This window comes from Terrapene carolina, unplaced genomic scaffold, assembly GCF_002925995.2.
Source record: "Terrapene carolina triunguis isolate 2854851 unplaced genomic scaffold, T_m_triunguis-2.0 Scaffold131, whole genome shotgun sequence".
Classification (NCBI taxonomy): Eukaryota; Metazoa; Chordata; order Testudines; family Emydidae; genus Terrapene; species Terrapene triunguis.
In genome coordinates, this window is record NW_020664482.1 from 21,140,408 (window position 1) to 21,164,856 (window position 24,449).

Consider the following 24,449-nt stretch of genomic DNA (forward strand, 5'->3'; position numbering starts at 1 on the left):
AGGCTGTAATTAAGGTGTTGTGCTATATAGTGAAGGAGATTAATGACTTGTGTGTAGTTCTCCCCCACACTGAAGATAACAGTTACTGTAGTATCATGAAGGAGATCTTGGCTGAGGATCTCAAGGTCCCGGCTTCAAACCTTGATAACAATCCACCTGGGGTATCCTTTAGATTGTACATAATATAATTAAACAACTACATTTATTTAATTCACACAGTGAGAAAATGTAGTGAGGGCACAAGTCACTCCAATCCCCTTGGGGAGTTTCAATCCCATTGTAAATTAGAGGAAATGGCAGCCATTTTGAGTAAAGGAAAGTTGTGAACATAATAGAAAAGATAGGCGAAAGCAACTGATACTAAATTTGCTTTAATTACAACCTAATTTCTTCACATGTGCATTCAAAGGTAGCTGGCACTGAATGTTAATTATATGGAATGTCTGAAGGACAAAAATCTGGCCATTTGTTAGTAGAATGGGTATGAAAAAAAGTCAGAACATTGTCTTAATAGTCCCATTTTTAATTAATTTGAACTCAATTTTCAACTAAATCTGTTACTTAGAGTTCACATTTCAATCTTTACTCATAGATATCTCACACACACACACGCAGCCACCCCCAGAGAGAGAGAGAGAGAGAGAGAGAGAGAGAGAGAGGCATTGCATTGCAAGCTGGATAGCCGTGGGAGGAGAGGAAGGTATGATCAATGAAAGTGACAATCCACCTACTTTTACAAAGAAGTGTCATAGGACCTTTAATGTCCATGGAGAGCAGACAGGATCTTGGTTTTGAAGGTTTCAACTGGATGATTTCTACACATGAAAGTGCTTGGAACTCAATCTACCTCAGAAGGAGCAGAACCTTCTCAGTATCCAACCTTTGGTTTCAGGCATCCTAAGTATTGTAAGCCTGGTTATTTGGATATGAGTCATCCCCTTCCAGTAGATAAGGCTAGATGGAATAGGGCAGGACTGAATTTTCGATTGTAGAAAGCCAGGTTCAACCAGTCTTAGGTCAGCAGGTGAAAAGACTTTGGAGCCCTCACTCTAGTTTTGTACACAACTACAAACACATGATGACTTGGTACAAATATCTATCAGCCTGGCGGGGGAGTGGGGAGAGAGGCTAAAGACTAGAACAGAATGAGACGATCCAAGTCAGGATGAAAGTAAATTCACAAAAGGGGTGAGGCAGGCCTAGAGGGTGCTTAGACAGAGCTGTGTGAGCATGCAGCACTGGAATAGCAGTGGGGGCTTTGAGTCAGGATTAGGGTGCAGTGACAGAGCTCTGTGGGGAGCCTAGGACTGGGATAGCAGGTGGGGATTGTGTTGCATTGGCAGAAATGTGTGGGGAGTCCATGACTGAAACAGCAGGGGCGTGTTGAAGGCACCGGATTGTGGTGCACTGGCAAAGCTGTTTGTGGGAGGATGGGTGAATTTCAAAGCCCCTGTCTATTGCAGTTCCCAGCCACAGTTCATAAAATTTCTTCTTTTATGGATACCAAATAAAATAAATTCAATTATCAAAAAGGACAATAACAACAACAAACTGTACAACAACCTTAAACAATTGTTTAATGTTGGAATTTCCCATGGTTTTTTCCAGGTCTTTGAATCACTGGTGATTGTTAGGAATAAGCATTTTGTGGTCAGGCCCCAAACCTGGGTGAAATAATGAAAAAGTGTGGCTGGCCCTCATTTTCTTTTTGTTGATGATTGGAAGGGGTGTATTGCTCTAGAAGCTGATGTTATGCTTCATACAATGGCTTGGCCAGTCCTGTCCCTTAATGACCTTTCCTTGCACTTAAAAATAAGACACAAGTCTCTTGATAAAGCCTGGAGAGTCTCTCTCTCTTTCCCCACCACCCACGTACAGTCTAGATATCTGGATCCTGGTCACACACTATTCTTCTTTGTTCTAGCAACTGAAGACTCCTGACAGTCCCCACATACCTCACAAATGTCCTTGAGGTGCTTGATATAGTGCCGCTCTGTGCTCATAATTTCATTGATTACGTTGGCTCTCATCTGGTCCCGGTTCTGAAGGGTTCTGCTGAGACAGAGGCAGTCGGTGCTTGGATCCAAATGGCCATTCTGTACTTCGCTGGTTCCTTCCTCTACTCCGTCTTCTTGGTTCACCCATAGCTGTGAGGAAGAAGAGGGAATGACAATACATTTATTAGTAAAAACATCAGGAGCCCAATTAATAAAAATAGACATGGTAACAATGGGAAATTATAGAGAGGAATATTGGAGAAGAAAAATAGGGTAGCAACTTTTAGCTTTCAACGCAGCTTGTCCTCTTAGATGTGGGACCCAGCCTAGTCATCCATGCCTGCATTCCCTCTAGGCTAGACTCTTGCAGTGCACACTGCCTGGGGGCTGGGTCTGATCTAGAAGGCCCCTTGAAATCTGCAGGTAGTGCAGAAAGCTGTTACTCTCTTTCTGAGAAGAGAAAGCTAGAGGGGAGCACATTCTACTTGTGCCCCATGCTCTGAACGGGATGCCATTCCAGATGCTAATGATATTCAAGGTGCTGATTATTAACTGCAAAGGTTCCAATTACAATAGATAAATCTAAATTCATCCCTGCACCAGTGCAGAGCCCAGCACAGGGAACAGCATATGCCTTCCCTATCCTGAGGCTGCCACTGGATGGGGAACAGTTCAGCTGGTTAGGGCAAGGATTAGGGCTGCCCTACATTGCACTGAGATTGCCATAGCCAATATGGGCTATATGTGGTTGCAGGGTAAATAGCTAGGAATGCTCCCCAGCCACACTTCCTCCTGCCTCCGGAACATCCACTATGTCAGTGGCTCCAGCTTGAGATACTGTGGCCAGCCCTGCATTTAGCAGGAAGGCCTCCTGCACCAGGGTGTTGTTCCCTGCAGCATCTTAAAGCCCCTTTGAAGCCATTTTTTTGCACCAGCATGGCTGGCTCAAAATGGCTGCAGCACAGGGCTGAATTCCCTCACTAAATAACTTTGTGTCAGGTCAATTTTGATCCCAAACATAAAATAATAATAATTTAATAAAATGAAGAAGATGCGGTCTAATCAACACTGTAAAGGTCACTGAACCAAAATAAACCCATACATAGAATCAATCCACTTTAAAAAAAGACCTGTTTCAAACGTATATCATTAAAGCTCCTGTCTCTCATATAACACCATTTGGGATCTGCTGTGAAAGGAATAAATCTTTTGAAGGAGAAATAAGCTGTTTGCTTTCGCCACAGGAGACTGATTTGAAAAGGGCAAAGTACGTCTGGTTCAGAAATCTGAATGTATCTGAACTTCATTTCAGTCTAAACCCTGATGGGACATTGAGGTTTACGTAAACGTTATAGTATATGTCTGAATGAATACTGATTTTCATTCCAATTGCCGTTTCTTCTGATCCTTATGTTTCTCACAAAAAACCTGCCTCAGTCCGTCAGAATGCCCTACCTTAACATCAAGGGATTCTGTTGCGTTAATTACACCAGGGTCCATAGCCAATTCCTGGGATGAACAGAATTTCTGAAAAGTGTTTGTGGAATGAGGGTGAGTTTGGATTGGCTGAACATTCTCAAAGGGTTTGGATTGGCCAGTGAACATTCTAAAGTTGTATCGCTTGCAAAAAAACAACAAATAAGGGTTGCTATGTTCTCAAAGCAGTAAACTTCCCTCTCATCACCAAATAAACATAATATGCAATGATCTCCCAAAATAAAAAGTATATCTGGCTGCTAGCTAATTCTTATGTCTTAGGAAAACCTCAGTGTGTTTGCAAGTACATGAATCTAGTTGTTAATGAAAACCCTCTATTTGTTACATTTGCCGTAAACTAGAAACTGGGTAAAAGGCACTATTAATTAGAGTTGAGTGAATAATGGATTTTTTTGGTTCAGAGATCTACAAATTTACCTTAGTTGTGAGCTTAATTGTAAAAAGTCTATAAAAGTTCATAAAATGTTACAATAACCTATAACAAATGTCAATAAAAAGCAAGTCAAGTTGATTTCCATAATGAATGTTATAAACAGGTACAAAAGAACCAGATAGAGAGACTAAATTACGCCAAACAAAAAAGGCCATGTTGATATAATTCAAGGACTATGTTGAAATCATGCTTAATTAAACATAAACAAAAACAAAAGATGTGGAACCAGAAATTAATGAACCAAAATTGGTGTGTCAGATATTAGGCGTAATTGGTGGACAAAATAACGACGCAATGGGCTATTCTGGCCACCACTCCCATTGTGGGTCCTTAAAGAAAGAGATTTGGGGGGAGAATATAGAAAAACAGATTAAAAGGAAGAACAGACGGAGAAAGAAAGAACAGACAGAGACTACTACAGCAAGGTTCACCATCGTGGTTGCCACCCTTTAACTCCCATTTCCTGGGACCCTGAACCTTCGTTTCCCTAATCCTCAGGGATGTCCTAACCAGACCAATCTAAAGAGAGAGGGATGCAGATGACACCGCCACACCTACCTGCTCTAGCTGACCCCAAACACCACCAGAGATGAAACAGGATTGGACTTCAACAATAGCAGCAAAAACAACAGCTCCAGTCCATCTTAACTAGCTTCTTCTTTTTTCCCCAATAGGCCAGTTATTACCATCTTTGATACATCTAAGAGACTGTCCAACAAGGGTTTTTTCCCCCTTCTAAAACTCTCTCCAGTAAAAGGAAGAAGGGATGTTGTTAAAATTAAAGCCTTACTTAATATTTTAACGTCTCAAATGCTTTAACTGTTTTTCCTTGTCTGTATCTTTAATAACTGGTTAAAAGGATATTGAATGGTGTGTTTGCCATGGCACTAAGCAGGCTGAGGTCTCTAGATACCAAACCCTGGATCTTGTGTAACACTATTTAATGTTGGACACTGACTGGGTTATTTTAACACCTTTGGTCCATATAAGCAACAAAGAGTCCTGTGGCACCTTAAAGACTAACAGATGTATTGGAGCATAAGCTTTCATGGGTGAATACCCACTTCGTCAGATGCATGTGGGCATTCACCCACGAAAGCTTATGCTCCAATACATCTGTTAGTCTTTAAGGTGCCACAGGACACTTTGTCGCTTTTTACAGATCCAGACTAACACAGCTACCCCTCTGATACTTTGGTCCATATATTTCAGCTAAATTAATACAATAGGACAACCCATAAAATAAAATAAATCTGGATCTATTTGAATTGAAAAACATTTTTTCATCAAATTGATGAGCTAAAAGAATCAACCAAAACATTTTGAGTCGACTCAAAACACTTCTTTATTTCCAGTTTAGCTGTTTCTGATGTTTTTCATCCTTTTTTGTTATTTTTTTTAAATTGGCCAAATTTTAAATTTTGAAAAGGTGACATAAAATGTTTTAAAATGATCAAAGTGAAACATTTGACTCTTTAAAAAAAAAAAAATTCCAAACCCAAACTATTTGTCAACGGCCCTCTAAAGTGCATTTTTTGACAAAAGAAGAAATAGAAAAAAAAATAGCCCCACTCTACTGATCAACTCAAATAATGCCCAACATTTAGCATATGTACAAACATTTTGTAAAACCCAAACTCAACAGAAAGGTTCTCGTGATAAAAAAATTCTAACAGAAAGTTGTTTTCAAATAAATACATTTTCTTTTCCAGTGCCTCAAAAAAAAACCTGCATTACTGAGAACCTGAAAGTAAATCTACCTATAAATAAATATGAAACTGACTTCATGAATACTCATTGTCCAAGCTGAGAGAAAGGCACAAAGTAAATAAAAAGCATAAAGAGTGAAGATAAAATTTAATTTTATATTATTCTTTCTGTTTTAATAACCTAAATATTTATGGGTAAGGAATTTTGTTTCCAATATATGATTTTTAAATTGATTGTCCCTTTAAATTGCCAAAGGGAAAAAAATGCCACAACCTTTTTTTCTGGATTTTTTTCTGTTTTTCTAACTGATGATTTCATTGTGCTAAACAACATCTCTTTTATCACAGCTCCAGTGTTTTGTCTTCCTACAGTGAGCTTTAAAGGTCAAGGAACTGGAGATATTGGAGAATACCCACCTCTTTGTGAGCACTTCTAATGATACAGTAAACACAAAAGAATAAAAATGTTGTTTTCAACAATAAGGGGAAAATTATCCTTCCTGCTATACATGCCAAATGTCTCAACCACAGAGTAGGCAGTAGAGATCTTCCTCAGGGATAAGAGATCACAGGAACACAAGAGAATCGTGCTGTTGGGAAGTGAACCACAACACAGAGATCCACATGGTAGATAAGAGAACTGAAATATGCAATAGAAAGACTCACTTTCCCCCATTTATGCAGTACAGTTACTTTTTGCATTTAATCTGGTTTGTGACAACTGACTGGTCATTTTAATTTTTGTTTCGAGTCACTTTGAATTTCTAATTCTCAGGCACTAGGATACCAAAGTGATGATAGTGGTCCAAACGCCCGGAGAGACAAACAGACAAATGTTGGGTAGTTCAGATTGCTGGAAAGGAATGTTTAAATAAAATAAATAAATAAATATGTAATCCCAGTTTTAGTTACTGTTTTAAAACGATTAAAGAATTCTGTATATTATAAGGGTTTTTTTACACACTTAAATAAATAAATTGTGAGACTAAAGCAATATTGACAGGCCCACCTTTTTAACAAATGCTAGTAATACTTTCCACTTATATACAACTTGAACCTGTGCCCGTTGAAATCAATGGAAACACTCCCATTGATTTCAGCGAGAGCAGGATTGAGCCCATAGTGAGCTGTAGCCGCGAGTCATAAAGCACTTTGCAAACACGAATAAAATTAACCGTCTCACTCTGAGGGAGGCACTATGGTCTAATAGATAAGGCACTGGACCATGACTCACAGGAAAAGGCCTAATGGGTGACCTTGGGCAAGTCGCTTCATCTCTGTGCTTCTGTTTCCCCATCTGTAAAAAGGGGATAATGGCAGTCACCTGAGCTTTGTGATCAAAAGCTAGGTATTATAACAGCTAGGAATTATTATTATTGAGGCAAGCGCAGTAGCTCGACTGCCTGTTATATTGTCTGTGTCTGCCTGCATAGAGACATACAGAGGACTAAGAACACCTCTTTTCCCCCTGTGTGGGCTACCCAGACGTTGAGTAAATTTCAATGCACCCGCCAAGTCCCTGACAGCACTGGGTCAGGGCATTGTTCCTCGGCGCAGTGTCTCAGAGGCACAACACCTCCCAGGGCTGTGTCTGGGAGGATGCACCCTGCACACCACCTCTTGCCTAAAGACACAATCTAGCCCAGTGTTATTATAACCACTTTACATATGAGGATACCGAAGCAAAGACCACATGCCTCGTGATCCTGGCCAATCCAGGAATAGAATCCAGGTGTCTTGAATATTCTAATCATCCTACCAACCACATCCTCTCACCGCTGTCCCAGCCCCAATACTGCAGATTTCCCTAGCATTGCCTGGTGATGCCGTAGTTATTGGTGCACTTCGGGATGACTGAGGCACCTGGGGAGCTTGGCAGTCTAGAAAGTGAAGTGAAAACAAAAGCACTCTCTCTCTCCCTCAAAACAACACCTTTGTTCTTTTGTTATATAAGGAAACCATCCACTGACTACTAATGCTTTGTACCTGTCCCCATGACAATAGAGCTGAGAGTCCGTTTAATGTCTTGTGTGATGGAGCAGAAAGGAAACACAGTGAATACGTCTGTCAGTTCCTGTTTTTTATGTTCTAGTGCATGCAAGGTGGATCGGGGGAGTATGGATGCAGAATCGTCGCACGCTTCCATCGCAATAATGAGTCCGGCAGCGGCAACGCCAGGGTCAAATGCAATGGTTATTGCAAAGGGCAAATGTGGCATTTACCTGGCAGAATCCATCAGCAAGCCCCATGTTAGGAAGCAGTGTAAGTCCAAGACATAACTGGGCAGTAATTAGCAAAGAGGAGCCAAATGCTAGTGTAGAGAGATGCTAGATACCCCTGATCCCCTATTACTAACCTCCACTCCCTCCCCATACCCTAGGGGGGGATTCACTCTGAGGCAGGGCAAGCAGTAGGAGCTCTGCCTGCCCTCCTCTGGGCTTTCTGCTGGGTGGGGCAGCATTCATTTCCATAGGAGATCTCTGCCACAGTGGAGGCTGCTGAAAAGATGGACTTGAATCATTCCATCTCCTGGTAAACGTGGCCATGCTCTGTTTCCCACCCCGCAACACCCACTTTTCGGGCTGTGTAGGGTTCCTGGCTGAGAGAAATTTCCTTGGCCAAGGGCATTTTGCAGGATTTCTGCCAAATGGACAGAACTGGAACATTGGGTTGACGCCCTTTGTTCCCTCTGTCTGGGTGCCTGACGCACTGGATTGGAGCTCGAGCAGAAGATGCAGAACTCACCCTGCTTCCCAGTACCTGAAAATGGGATAAGAAAAACTGCCCCTGAATGGAGTCTGCAGGGACAATTGATAGTCAGTCACATAGCACGGTTCTTCCCAGCGGTGCTATTCCTCCAGCAATGTGAACAGTGCATCCCTCTGTGTAAGACTGGAGAGAGCAATGTTGCACATACACAAGCAGAGTAATGTGTTACACTGAAAAATAAACCACCGCATCCTGCTTCTGAATAACTCTAACATGATGGGATAGGCTTTCAAAGTGTTCTCTGGGGCCTGTTTTAGCTATATTGATCACACTGATTGCGGGGGGCGGTGCTTTAAAGACCCTGGGTTCATGCTTGGAATAGAAACAGGGCTAAAATTCTAGAACAAACAATTGCACTGGCGCTCTGCTGAGAGAGAAATCCTAATGATGGGATCATCACTATTCAAACCCAAATACACCTTCAAAATCAAACAGGGCAAATGTTCATATTAAACCCTCTGCTCATGCCAGCTAAAGTTCTAAGTCTCTCCTCATCCTACCCTATTCCCATCATTAAAGTGTTTCTTGCAGGTTAACAAATTCAGACTGGCAAAGTCTCCACACCAGATTGGGACCTCACTGTTGTCAATCTCATGGTGCTTTTGCAAGTCTTGCAATATTGGATGTTTTTCTTAAAGCACCAGCTCCTGGAGTCAGGTGATCATGTGAGACTCTCAGCTGTCATTCAAAAACAAAAAAGGTAAGTTTTTGGTCCTTGTGGTTGTGAAGAAAAGTGTGAAAGCATGAACCCCCAAAGGCTCAGAATCCAAAAGGCAAATAAGAACCCATTTATTATTTTTAAAACTCTCATGATGTTTAAGTCAATCTTGTGATTTTGGAGGCCTAAGTCAGGTGTTTGAATGCTTGGAATTCACAATATGGGGACCATTGTGAGGACAGGTTTTTGCATCAGCTGTCTGCTATTTTCCATTGGGTTTCCTACATAAAAAAGGCAAAACATGTATTTTTAGTCTAGCTGAGTTCTATTTTGGACTGAGGAAAAACAACAAAGAAAAAATGAAGGTAAAGTCTCCAGACTAGAGAAAGCAGAATGTGTTCTTCACTTTAGTACGGTCCAGCCTGAACTGCTTAAGAACACAGCAGGCAGCGAATTTCCTTCCATTTAAAGGTGCAAGACACAGAAAACAAACATAACTCATAGTTACCAGCACATAGCCTACAGCACATACTCTACATTTCATGCCTCTGCTTCAAAAGGAGAGGCCATCTCTCATGGTATTTAGACATTTCTGTTTCTGATCTTAATCTGTGAACATTTTTGCACTTTGAGAACATTTGATTAACATTTTACTGGGTTTGGTTTTGTTTTGTTCTAGGTTTCCAATGGAACCAGAATTCGGAAGTATCAGGAAACTCTGTCAGTCTTTTCTCACAAGAACTTCAGTCTAGTTTTGCTAACCCTAAAGGTTTAGACCTTCTGGGGAAGCATTCTACTTTTTGAATGTTTATCTGACTTGATCCAAACTTTCCAGATCTCCTATGTTCACTTGGCACTGCATAAAACCAGCCTTCCCTTGCTGTCTAACCTTGATCCCGCTACAGAGTGGTTAGCAATTCTGATAAGAGTAGTTCTTTAAGAGAGAAAGGATCATTCTATGGTCTGGCTTGGAACTCGGGAGATCTGAGTTGGATTCAAAGCTCTGCCACATACTTCCCGTGTATCCTTGGGTTAATCACAATCTCTCTGAGCTTCTTGTTCCCCAGCTGTAAAATAATCTTTCCTACCATGGGGGTGGCTTAAAAATGTTTTTGAAGTGTTCAGGTGCTATGGAGAAGGGGCCCATAGAGACTCTTATACATAAACTGAATGTAGACTATAGCTTTGGGAATTCAATTGCCTTTGTATGAACCCTGATTACCTCCTGTACCTTCTCGCCTGGAGGCTATTGCTGAGAAGTAGCTATGCTGTGTTCAGGCTGGGGAGGGTTACACACAGTTGCTTTGCCAAAGTGAACCACTTTAGCTGTTTTGAGTTAAAACTCACTTTATTATTGAATGCAGAGGGTCAAGAAATGTTACCCTGTGGGTATGAGTAAAGGGCAGCAGAATTGTACTTAGCATGCCCTGATTAAAGGGGTCGCCCTGAAGGGAACCTCATTTGTTAAGCAAGGCATATGGACGCCAAATGCCAGTGAAAAATCAGAGTGGGTGGGGACAGGTGTGCCTAGCTGGTGATGTGGACTCTGTTTAAAGAGTCCTAGATACCATTTGACACCCTCCTCCAGCGTTTAAAGATGGAGCTGCCCAGACTCCGAGAGATCCTTGTTTCTGTTCAGTGATTACTAGAGCTGAAATCACGGAGGAGCAGGTCTAGGGACTAAACCTTAGTCCTGGTGTGGAGACAGTTTTGCAGTGAGACAACTCAGAGGCTGCGTGGTGAGTGGTGGAACCTCAGAAGGCGGCAACACAGAGGTGGCAGACAGGGAGCGGCAAGCAGCAGCAGCGAGAACAGTGGCAGAGCGGAGCAGCAGCAAAGATAACAGGGACAGAGGTGGCAGATGGTGGCAGAGATAACAGCGGCAGCAGGCGGCCAGCAGCAGCAGAGTGCAGTGGCTCTGGCAGAGGCGGAAGCAGAGATAGCAGCAGCAGCAGTGAGCCAGCTGCAGACGCGGTGACAAGTTTCGAGCAGCAGCAGCACTGGAGCCATTGCTTGAAGCCCCCACCTCCTTTCAGGGGTGGGAGGTGAAGCCACATGAACGCATCTCTGAACTCTGGGTCTTTGCTGACCATGGACAGCCAGCTGGGAGTGGGATGCAGCGGAGGGAAAGGGAGCTCCATGTTAAAGGGACTTTCACACCACAAGATGGGAAACTGAGACAAAGGACACTGCCCAACATATGGGTGGGGGGTTTACTTATGGTTTACATGCTTTTGTGTCACTGTTGCAGTGTTTTCCCAAATTAATGCTGAGTTCCCGTTCCCTTTTAATACAAGTTTTCTTTTATTATACATGGACTCAGCCCTGGAGAGTGGGTGGGGGCTCGAGTTAGTTCTGTTTTGTATTGTTAAGAGGAACCTCTAGATCTTGAACCTGGGCCTTGTTGCTGCCGGCACCACCTGGGGTTACATCCCATTGACTCCAGCTGTAGCAGCGCTGCACCCAAATCATTTGGTTACAAAGGCTATGGCAGTTTTTAATGCGGATTTAGGGCATAAACGGCACACACTTTAGTGCTCTCCTGTTTCCAGCTTCATCTGAGATTTCCATTCTTCCCTAGCCCCAGGTCACTGCAGCCGCCAGGCCCTGGGCTTGGGTGCCTTTCACTCAGACAAGGAGATCTGGATACAATTTTCTGGACTGCCTGCCATCACTCCCACACAGCGTGCTCTTAGGAGGTCTCTCCAGGCTCCCATCCTCTCTCAGCATAGGAAATTTGGGCCAATGGCCAGGATTAGGAATAAGCCTGGATCACCAGCCTGGACTGCTATACCCTGCGCTATTTTGTCCTATGAAAAAATAGCAGCAGCAGCCCGGGTACTCATCAGCAACCCCATAATAATAAACCAGCGTGCAGTGCTGTCATAAACAACCCCCCACTAGGCAAACGATGAGCAAAGCACTTCCCTAAAGTAATAAGTCAATGAGCACCACACCATTGTTTTAAAGGTACACGTTGCCCCAGTAAATTTCAGCTACAGACCAATTTCAAACACTTCCGGTTCAAAATTTATTAAAAGAATCAGAAGAAAAACTACAGAGAAAAGTCAAGATGCATAAAAGTTAACATTAGGGAAATTTCACACTGAACGGCCACCGACACAGACAGAACTATAGCTATGGATGCCTTATGTTAAGCCCAGTTCAAAATGCAATCCTTATTATGGAGTCATGGCGAGTACTTGCATAATGATATCACTTGCAGAGGCTCAGTCCTTCACAAACTTAAAAAAGCAAGACATTCACAAAAACTGATGCTAAATACAAATTTCAGCTTAAGATCGTAAGTTTGAGTCAAGGAAAGCGAATTGTTTCGTTGTGCTGGTTAATATTACATGCGAGTCATATCAAACCTATTTAAATGTGACTTATTAATTTGAAACTATTCCCAAATTATGCATAAAATAACCAAATGGCGTAGTTCCAACATTTGCTGACCTGTAATTATTATATATTTCACCTAAAGCATATGCTCTATAGAAAGGGCATTTTACCTGAATGCACACTAAAGGCTGATCGTCTCAGAACAGTTAGAGTGCATGATAAAACAAATGTGTGATCAGCCATCTGGATTATTAATTACCTTCCATTAGAGATTTGCAATGGCAGAAATAACAGATAATATGTCATCTTGGATTCTAACTCACAATTAAGTAATATGATGGATTAATGATGCAAGCAGGTCCTTTCACAGAGTTGTTGCCATTTCACTGAACCAGCACTCACCAGAGACCCTACAATAACTACCAGTGTGAGTGGCTCAGCCTTTGCTAAAAGCTGTGTTTAACCAACTAGTGTCTCAGCTCAGTGCTCAATGGCAACACAGCAATCACAAGCCATTGTCTGATACGCCAGTGACCCTGCATAAATAAACTGCTGTATGCAGCCCCAAGACTAAGAGCTATACCTTACAATCCTCTAACTCACCAAGCTACACCAGTGTATATTGAGCTGCAGGTATGAACTCTATTCCTCATGCTAAAAGCTTGTGGTTAGCCAATGGCATGACCATTTTGTCTGTGTGTTTGCAGCCACACATGATATATTGCTACGTGTACTCCAGCAGTGCCAAGAGCCCCCAATCAAGGCATTGGCAAGGCGTTGGTGAGTCAAATAACTAAGACAGTCTCTCCACAGACTCTGCACTCTGTATAAGAGGGGATCTAGCTATACCTTACTCAAGGTAGAGGACTCCCTACAGAAACAATGTACTTGCCTCATCCTATCCAGTATAAATCACTGGGCCAGCAAGATGCTGTTTGGGAAGAAGCCATTGATGGTCCGGGCAGGGTCGAAGTTACAGTCCTTTTGCTCTTATAGTTTCCCTTTCCCCTGGGTATGAAAGGGGAGGTGAGAACACTGTGTGGCAAGGCAGCTGGTAGGGCTGCAGGTAGGTATCTGCACCCTCGCCCCCCTCCCTGCAGGTGCATCGTATTTCCAAAATGAGAACTGGAGACACTGGGCCGGGGTGTCACAGCGCAGTGCTTTGCAGTAGTGGGAGGGGGAAGAAAGAAGCATCTTTTCCCCGTTTCCCCTTTCTGGAGGAAAAACTGGGACACTTGATAGTAAAGGGCAGGATGCAAGAAAGCAGCATTTATCTCTCTGGGACCCCTTCACTCTTCTCTCCTAGTCCTCACTCTCCTCCCCCCCGCCCCATCTAGCTCATACTTTGCCGTCTGCACCACTCTCAGCCCCCAAGTGACTCCATTCCCCCTTGCTCCAATACTCCAGGCTCACTCCCAGCTCAGAGCCTCCCAACCCCCCTCAGCTCTCTTCGCCCCCCCCATCCGCCCTCCCCCCCATCCTATCCCCCAGGCCGAGAACCCACCCCTTTCCCATGTGCCTTTCCACAGCTCAGAATTGCCTCCCTTAGCTCGGAACTTTTACCCACTCACCACACACGGGCTCAGACACCTTCTCTTCCCTTCCCTTCTGCAGTCCATCAGCTTCAGAAAACCCATCCCAGGCTCATCTCCCTGAGCTCAGCTACACCCCCTATTTCTTTCTGGGGCTTGAAAAGCGGGAGCAGACAGCAGGGAGCATGTGCAGACAACGCTATACTCTGCATCTGAGAGGATAAGCAAAAATAGCCCCCGAAGTAGCTTGTATTTCTCCCTCTGAGGCAAAGCCCACTGAAATCAACGGCAAGTCCTTCATTGACTTCAATGGGCTTTGGATCTGGCCCTGTTTGCTGCGGATCACCAGCAGGAGAACCCAGTGGCAGCAGGTGCTAGGACGCAGCGGAGGGCTAGGTGCTAGGACACGCCGAAGTACATCAGACACGCACATGCATATTTGTGACATTATTGCGAGGCGAAGCCCCTACTAAGCTGCACCAGTGCAGCTGCGCCACTGTAGCGCTATCCATGAAGACAAGCCCTCAGTTAACTGCATACAGATGGCTACGCAAAGCATGGTACTGCAGACATGCAGGAGCCAGTGAGACGGGACAATACATTTGCCACTTTATGAAGCAGAAATTGGATCTCTCCTCCCAGCCAACGTAGGTGCACAGCAGAGGCGATGGGATGGACTGCACTGACTTATGCATCTTGGGCCTGATTCTAAGACCAGTCTCAATCCAATCTCCATTTCTTGTGCTTGCAAAATTACTGGTGCAAATAAACGAGGGCACAGTTACCTATATGTGAACCTTCAAGTATCCGACTGAGCCCACAAATCAGGTACTGAGATGATCAAGTGGCATTAATTGCACCTGCAATTATTTGTATCTGCACTATGTGGCTGCTGAAAGGGAGACCGGCTTTTAAAAGTCCGTCATTTTCTGTCTGTCTGTAATGCATCCTGTCCCTATAGTACCTTGATTCCATTCACTCTGCATATGACTATATCCCTACAGCTACTGATATGCTGGATTTGCCATGGGAGAGAGGACTAAAATTTCCCTTACAATGTGCTGGCCCAGCAGTACAGACCATTTTATTTAAGTACTCTTAATGTTACACTTTCAGCAGGTGAGTACTGCTTTGATGCCATTCCCCTTTCTCTGCCCTCTGAAACCTCACACAGGTATCACAGTGGCCGGTGCTAAATTAATGCTAATTAAATAATAAAAGCCTGGAGGTTGGTTGGCTATCCTGTCAAGATGCTCAGCCCTAAAATAATGCAGGATGAGAAAGCCAGCTAGACATGGCCCTCGGAATGATGTATGTGCAATAGAGAGGAGAATCACAACACCCATTAATGAAAGTTAAACACCCCTACCAAATAGAGCATATGAGCTGTTAAGCACTTAGACAAGACATTGGTTTAGTACCTCTCTAAAAACAGTACTTTAAAAGCTTGCGAAGCTTTATCTAGCACTTCCTCGCCACCAGAAAGGAAGTAATGTGAGTCAAAGGTAGCGTGTCAGCAAGTACGTCAGCCTAGAACTGCAACAGTCAGGGAAACGTTGAGAATGACACGAAGGAACAAAGGCTATCAATGCACCTTCTCCACACACCAAAACCACAGTGAAATGACCAGATAGAATCTGCACACGAGCCTACTTCAATGCTTCGAGGGAAGCCCTACCCTCCCCCTCCAGGTCCCTGACACGTAGGAAGAGGTGGTAAATCCTTCTTGACCCTTTGCTAATTAGTTTAACTTCATGAATATGAGCAAGAATCACTGCTGTTCAGGTGCTGGGAAATACATCCCAGTGACTCATCCTGGCGACCCACAGAATTAAGGCCAAGTGCATTCAACTGCAGTGCATGAGCTGTTTGTCTGTAGGTTGAGGTTCATGGTGATAAGCATTAGGGTTTTCTCCTCTTTGAAATTTGCTTCCATGGGAAATGTCTAAGCCCAAACCTGGACGTGTTTAGTTAATCTGTTTTGGGAGTGCTTGAGTCCTGTCTGGGCTCGGTGTGGCACATTACAGAGAGCCACATTTGGATGTGGAGTTTGCTGGTTTGGTTTGGACTCACCTCTGTTCGGAGAAACCCAACAGTGTGGTGATTATCAGCTCTGCAGTTCCTGTGCCTTTGTAGAGTAGACATTATTCTATATTAGAAACCTTTTGAGTTCACAAATGTGATTCTGGACTGTCACATGGGAACCATTCACAGAACATGATGTGAATGCAGCAAAAAGCCAAATAGCACGCATACAATTCTAGCAATGTTATAGCAGAAGCAACACCTCTACTGAAAAGAGGGAAGAGCCACCAATGTCAGATAGTGTCACAGCTATCAACCCATGGACTCCTTTAGTAAAATTCCGGCCACTTTTCCAAACTTAACTCCCATCCTGTCAGATCCCAGTCAGCTCATGTGATGTTCACTTGACAGTGTGCAGCTAAATACAGGGCTGACATTTGCACCCTGACAGATAAGTTCTGTACTGTTTCCTGGAATGTTCACTTGACAGCATGAACTTAACTACCAGGTAGATATTTCAATCGGACCCAAACCAAGCTCTCTATCTAGCCTTCAATCTGAAGAACTGTGGAGCCCTCATCTGCTTCTCTAAGATTAAAGAGCTTTCAGTAGCCTCATTTCTCCACGAGTGAGTGGCAGGATGGTTTCCTATAGCAAATCATCCACCATGGTTCACCATGCCACATGCCCTCCTCTCCTTTGCTTCCTCTCATACCCCAGCAACTCCCTGTTCCCAACATCTAGTTTCTTCCCTTGAAAATCAAACTTCACAGCCACTCCCTGTCCTTCCTTCTGATCTCCCTCCCGCCTTCCAGGTTAACCACAAGTCACAATCAGAGAACCAAAGATAAAGGCAGGTTTTGTACATACAAAACAGGTATACATGCTAATCCTGCAGATGCAGTTTAGAAGTCCCGGGTATTTGTGTGCATAAACCCTTCACAGTTATGTACATAAACATAGAGCAGAAGGTGCAAATTCATCTGTAGGTCAGAATTATTCCCTTGCACTTGCAAATGTGAATTTTTCCTACAGTGGGTGCCAAATGCCATGCAAAAAGCTGTTCACATAGTTTGACTGGAGGCAGGAAGTATCTGAATTCTCTCCAGAAATAAGATTTTTCCAGCTCAGTTTTGCAGCTAGCAGAGATTCAGATGGTTCTGACAAGGATCTAAACCTCAGGGTGCTTATTTATAAAGCAGTTCCCAAACATGAGGTTCACCTGTCACCAATTGCCTCACCGTATCTATCTGTGAAATTCCTTCATTCTAAAACAACATTTCCATGGGATAGTTCCCAGTCTGTGTTTTGAGTTCTCTGATGCATCTTGTCTGCAGTAATATGATCTGGGATTGTATTTGTCTCGCTGCTTTTGATCCTCTCCAGGACTCTATATTGCTTTGTTTCCTTCTATCATTATTTAATAAAAACGCGGACATAAAAGACAGTGCAAATATTTGTCATGTAAATCAAAACAGAACAACTCTAGCCAGCCCATGGAATTTGGTGCAGTCATATACATAGAGTAGGGGCTTGTACACACTACTACTTATGTAGGTAAAACTTAGGTCACTTGGGTGTGAATAAGCCACCCCCCTGAGCAACGTAAGTTACACCGAGCTAAGCGCCAGTGTGGACAGTGCTATGTTGACGGGAGAGCTTCTCCTGCCGACATAGCTACCGCCTCTTGCAGAAGTGGTTTTATTATGCCAACGGGAGAGCTCTCTCCTGTCGGCATAGAGCGTCTTCACCAGTGCAGTGCTTCTAGTGTAGACTAGCTCTGGGACTCAAAATAAAGAGAGGAACACACGCAGTCCTCTTGTCGCAATAAAGCAACAAGTTTAATATAAAGTACACAGTATAGAAAGAAGATGGCAGGGAAAGAACAGCTAAAATCTCCCTTGATTAGTTTCTCGATGGATCCCTGAAGGAGCATGCAGACTGACTCTCAAATTCTCACGAATTTTTACAGTGCAGTGCTTGGCCTGCAAGCTAATGAGGGGCTACAGCCACTGCCTCTGAAGACCACCAAAGCTATAGCAGCCATCTGGTGAGAATCACACCTGAGGGTTTTCTTGGTCAGTAAAAGGAGAAAAACGGAATTTGAATAGACATGAAGAGGCAAGAAAGGTTAGTGGCAACCTCAGACAATGGAGAAGAACATGAGAGCTCAAATGGCAGTTGTTCTTGCAGTTGATAAACCAGGACAGGGTGCCTTGGTTTGTGGTATCTTGCAGGTTTGTGGTACCGTGTGGAAAAAGTGTCACTGCTTTGTAGATGTAAGTGTTTGAATTTCCCTTTCAGCTGCCCACGCAGAACGTGGGGTGCACCATAGCAGACCTCCATTTGCAATTTTTTGAAATGTCTAGTATCCATTGTAAAGTATTAATTGGCATAGTTGTGGCAGCAGTATGGATTCTGCCTTCTCTTATGCCTTGTCAGGTGTCCATCATTCAGTCCCAGGGAGTGACGCTGAGCTCAAACCCAGCTGAGTACGTATCTCACAGATGGAGGATATGATCCATCTCCCAGTAAAGTTAATGGGTGACCTGATTTCAGTGCAGGCAAGAGCAGGCCAAGAGGCTGTGACATTAAACAACACAGGCAAGGAACTCACACGTAAAGGCCAACGCTTCCCTCGGCACAAGAATGCTCCCTGAATTACTGTTAACGCATCTTTTGAAGCCTCAGTATATTAAAGTTTTGGATTCATTTAACTGATCTCCTTTGTCTTTATTGTCTTCTAAAATCAACTTCATACCCTTCGAATAGCTATGGGCTAGGGGAATTGTTGAGAGGCTACTGATCCAAATGATCAAGTAGTATAGCCCCTACATTAAGTGGTTTTGTTTATTTGTGTTAAAAAAAAGTATGGTTGTGGGTAGTGGGGCTGTTTATGAAACCTATTACAACCTGACATGATTAATTGCCAACCCAAGCACAACAGCACTGGTTTAGTGAATGAGAATAGGCAAGTGAAACTGACCAGGCTAATTTCACTCTTTACTGAGTGGAATTACAAAAAAAACAACAACAACAAAAACAATTTGGATTTTAAAACTTTGGCCTTTGTAACCCCAGGTTCTCTCATCAACACAGATGGGGAATTTTTCACAAATGGGATCATTATCTGACAAGGCTCAGTCTTGCTCCCCTATAAATAAATTTTCAAACCTCCTTTTGACCTCAGTGGGGGCAAGGTGGAGCCCAGAGTATCCCATTAAACAAAATGAAGGAAGGAGGGTTAGTTAGCCTGGTGGTCTAATCATCATACTTTGCATTACCACACAGGTGACCCACATTTGATTTCTTGTCCCTTATCTCTTAGTCTCAGGTCTGGCCAGAGCTAAGAAAGGATCAAGAGCAACATGCTGAGATCCCACAGTGGGAAGGGTGTGTGGGGGAGATAAGCGGAGAGTAGGGCTGGTTTTCTATGTACCATTAAGGAGCACTGGTTCATGGGTTTTATCCAGGCTTCCTTGGCCAGAAGGGTCATTGCCAAATAATGGCGCCTCAAAGGCTAAAGAATGTTGTAAACATGGGAGAAACGTGAGGAGGAGTCTTGATAATGCAGGAACCCCCAGAAAAGGAGCCGGGGGAGGGGTGGGGGTCGAAAATGGTGACTTAAGCAGAGATATAAAACAAAACAGCATCACTGCTGGATACTGCCTGGGCCTCACCATATATTGAATATAAAACAGCCTTCCCTCCCACCAGCACCGAGCTTGTCAAATTGATTGAAACGTTAAAAGGAAAGCATCATCTTTAAATGATTTTACAAGAGAAAAGAAATCTTCAGTTTTGCACCACAACCTCTAGGCTTCAAAGGAATAAAATCTATGATCCTGCCTATCCCTGCACCACCAGAGTAAAGAAAGAAAGCACGAGAAGAAGAAAAAAGACACGGTTAACATCTGGCTCTTGATTCTCTGATGAAGAACCGAGATATCCCTATAAAAATGGCAAGAGCTGACAGTAGCTAGGAAGGTTTCCTAGTGTGCCTTTGTTCTTTGAAGACAAAAATAATAATAAAGCTCTGATGTCATTCCTACCTATGAAAGGCTTTGCTTTGTTAGGGTGGGTTGGTGGGGCACCCCAAGAGCTGGGTGGATACAGCAAAAATCTGCTTCAGTATAAAACCAAAGATAATGGAAAATGGTCCATGTCCCTTGCAAAGATGACTGCTTGTGTCTGCTATGGGGAGGTTATGGAGAAAGGCCGCACTGTTTGGGATATACACATGGAACATTAGTGATACAAATACTGGAGCTTGATCCCACATTTACTGCACAACCAAATCTCCCACTGAAGCCAGTGGGAGTTTTAAATGCAAAAAATTGGCCCCACATTTCATATGTGACAGTAACAGTCCAGTGCAGTGAGATAAGGAAGGGAGAGCCACTCACCCTTACGAAGCTGGCGGGAAACCATCCTTCTTCATCGTCAATCTGACCCCACCACCAGTCCTTGTTGGAAGCATCCAGGACCTTGATAACGTCTCCTGCTTTAAACGCCAACTCCCGGTTGGCCATGGTGACGTGATCCCATACTGCCTCAGCACTTACAATAGAACCACCACTGATCAGCTTTAAAAACAAAACAAGAGACAGTCAGCAAACACTCTGTCCGGGGACCCAAACACATTCACATACACAATGTAAAAACAAAACACTCAGCTAGAATAAACAACCCCCCCCCCATTTACTATCATTGTCATTGCTACCCCCATTTTCACTAATAATACATTATTCAAACCCTTAAATAGATAGAATATCCCATTTCTTAGTTGCTAAGGTCCTGACACTGGGAAGTGCTAAAGGGAACAGTGTTTGCTGGGGCTCAGAATTTCTCACGATCAGGCCCTACGTGATTAACAAGCAAAGACCTCACCCTACCTCTGAGCCACACCTATGCACACATGCTTTTCAAGGAACTAGGCTTTCACGTATGATTTAGTTAGCACAGTATATATCTGGGTGTTCCTAATTATGCCATCTTGGCAAGGAATTTTAGCAACAGGACAGTCTTTTATATTTTGCTTGGCAAAGTGGTATATTCCCATCTTGATGTGGCTGAGATTTTGCAGACAATTCCAATTAATGGATGACCATGTTGGAAATCTTCGATCTACAGAGCAAGTGCAACATGGGCATTTGGCAGAGCAAAATTTCCCTGCCCCAACCTACTGATTTGTCTTAAACCAGAGCTGGAGGGAAGAACAGACTCAATAGCCCATTCAACCCTTGGTCGGTTTGCTGAGAGTGTCAATTTAGTGCTGATTGTGGTGATGGGTTTCATGATGCAAACACCTGTCCACTAGAAACTAGACGGAGGCCCCCGAATTCATCTCCCCCAGGCCACAATGAACACGGAACACTCAATCTCTTTTGAGTTAGGCTATATTCATATCCGTGACCTAGAGGTGAAAGGTTCTGTTTTCCATTAACAGTTTTCTGAGCCATCTAATCCTCCACAATCCCCTGATTAACCTGGAATGAGTCATGTCAACCCTCCTCCTCGCATGTCTAGATGAGAACAATCCAACTGTAACTGGGATCACCCATTGCTTTTCACAAGGATGCTCACAGTTTTAAACAGGAGAATAAATTGTGCTTATGCTTTGTTCAGTGAATGAACTGTACACTGAGCGATAAGACTGGATGGGTATACACAGCCTGGTGACCATGCCAGGAAGGGACAGCTTTACATGTGCTAGTTACACAGCTTTTCTCGGATCACCTCCTCAGACCCTGCTCTTTAATTCTGTAGCTTGAGATGTATTAGATGTGGTTGATATGGGCTCAGTTTCAAATCAGTATTTCATCTTGGGAAGCAAGAGACCCAACTCTGCAGCCATTAGGGACTTTCCACATGGCATGAACTTAACAGTCACAGATGTCCACTCAATTTAGGTTAAACAATGCAAGACACACAAAAGAAAACAACCCATCATGGAGGCTACATGAAAGCAGAGGCCCTGCGAACTGTTAGAGGATTCTGACTCCTCTTCTAGAAGTTCAGTCAGTAAAGAAATATCTGATCAAAAATTTGCCTGCACAGAAGGAACTTGCAGTAAATCTTTCACCACTGTTGCACAGGTTCTGAGTGTATAAGAAGACAGATCCTCATGAGTAGATTTGCAGGACTTGTTTTACCCCATTCCTTGAGCTGACATTCCTCTAAGAAGTCAAGCTTCATAGGTTTGTGAAAAATATTGGTGGGCTTTCAACTCTTCAGTTATCAGAATCAGTTGTGCATAGAAAACAAAATCTAGCTCAATCTTGATACTTAATGCTTTTCATCGTCAAAGCACACTACAAGCACGGACTATTCTCCCCATCTACAGTAGGTAAGATAAGATTAGTTACACCCATTTTACAAATGAGTAAACTGAGGGAGTGGAGTCACATGATATCCCCAAGGCCACAGAAGGAGTCAGTTTCAGAGACAGGATCTGAACTCAGGAGGTCCTGTGCCCAGGCCCTTTGACTGCACCTCTGCCTTTTTCATAAAGTCAGTAGGTTGCTTATATTTGCAAGTTTTCCCAGTGATATTGTCAGGTTCCAACATTTTCCAAAGGACATCCAGATTTGGTGGACCAGTAGCCCTAAACACATTAAGTACTTGCTAACAAAAGTGACAATTTACTTGTCCTCAAGTCCAGAGACAAGTGAAGAAAAAATATTCTTTCTACAAATGTCTGTTTTACAGCCCTTTCTAGAACTCCCTGGAAATTCATCAAAAACAAACTCCTTACAATCGCACGCTGCAGACAGAGAATGCACTAGGGCCCAGCTTGATAAGGGGACTTATTTAACAAGAAGCCCGTAATGGGACTAGCACTGCACCTAATCTACCCATGTAGAAGGCACCTTGATGTGTATTTAACTTCCATACAGATATCATAGCTTGGGCATTTGGTGCACAGCTCCTTCTGCAAGGTACAGGTCGAACTGAACTTAATGGGAGTTGAAGGCACTTCATATCGCACAGGAGGTGCTCAGCCTATTAGAACACTGGGCTCTGAATTAGCATTACGGTAGTTAGGTAAGAATTAGTCTGGAAAAATGATGCAGGTTATGATGACCAACCCATGGATCTAGCCTCTTTACAGCACCCTTATTACAGGACATGCTTTGGAGAAGCTTCTGAGATGGGTACAGCCGGTCAAATAATGGTCAAATCATTTATTTGACAAATTTCTTTATATTTTCCTTAATTACTCAATGAATGTTTTTAAACATTATTTGCACAACTGGAATGCTGGGCTGATAATTCAACCAACCTATTTGCAAACAATATATTGGATAAATTGTGCAATGTGTTTCAAACAATTTGCCCAGCTCTGGAGAGGGAATAGGTTCTACTACAGGACTTCCTTATAACAACCCTTGGCATTTTTCTAACACAACAGAAGATCCCCAAGGCCCTCACAAACACGAATCAGTTAAATCGCCAATAATCCCTATGATAAATCAAGAAGGAGAATTAGCTTTCTTTATAGATGGGGAAACCAAGGCACAGAGAAGTTTAAGTGACGTGACCAATGTCACACAACAAGTTAGTGCTAGAGCTCGGAATGGAATCTAGATCTCCTAACTACCAACTCCCTGTTTTAGCCACATCCCATTTTTATGTACGTTTGTTGTTTCCATTGCATTTTTCATGTCTAATTAATTGTGGGTAGTCTCTCTTCAGGACACACTACCCAGGCAGTGTTGTGTATTTTAATTCATAGTTGTATTGTGTATTAACACCTTAAGAGAAGTAAAACCTACCAATTTTTAATGTGGCTAATTACCATACTGAATACTAGTTTTCAAGATGATCCAGGAACAGGGCTATTGTACAAAGGGCTTAATCCCCTTCACTACCACCACCCCGCCTCCCTCTACCTCTCCACATATGCTATTCCTGGGCACTGGATCCACACACAAAAATATTCCTTAGACCAAACTTCAGAGTGATTTTCTTTCAGATTTGTTACTGTGCTGGCAGGATAGAGTAACCTGAGTCTGACCCACACAATCCTAAGAACTGCGCCATGGTCAGCGATGGTAGGTGACAGAGACTCTCTGATGGCCAGGTAAGGAAGGCCGTTTACCGGACATTTCCCTTCCTTTATCACTGTGAGCATGTGAAAGATTCTTTCACTAGATGTCAGAGCCCAAATGACTCTGAAAGGCATTTGTTGATACACGAGGAGTAAATCACGTTTGACGAAATCCAGTGCCTTCTAGAACAAAATAAGGTGCGATTGAAAACAAAAAGGAGTGAAGTGGGTTGGCAGGATTCAGGCTCCAGCCATCACATATGTTGCACCCATTGAAAAAAATGCCACAACCTAGAAGCAAAAGTCTAATTCTCTCTCTGGTTCATTTTGTGAGACATTGGGCTGTACCTGTAAGGCAGCCTGACTAGTACAAGGCAGGGTTATAGAGATGGGGCTTGACATCTGCAGGAGCAACAACAGACAATGAACGA

The 24,449-nt window shown here is 43.3% G+C and overlaps 1 protein-coding gene across 1 annotated transcript in view; it reads right to left on the bottom strand.

The window, feature by feature from the left end:
• Nucleotides 1–24,449, bottom strand: part of ARHGEF9 (Cdc42 guanine nucleotide exchange factor 9) — a 294,569-nt gene that overhangs the window by 64,115 nt on the left and 206,005 nt on the right. The window contains exons 5-6 of the mRNA XM_024209276.3: nt 20,372–20,551; nt 1,956–2,147 (exon numbers count right to left, since the gene is read on the bottom strand). Of these exons, the coding sequence (XP_024065044.1) occupies nt 1,956–2,147; nt 20,372–20,551 (372 nt within the window). The remainder of the gene's footprint in view (nt 1–1,955; nt 2,148–20,371; nt 20,552–24,449) is intronic.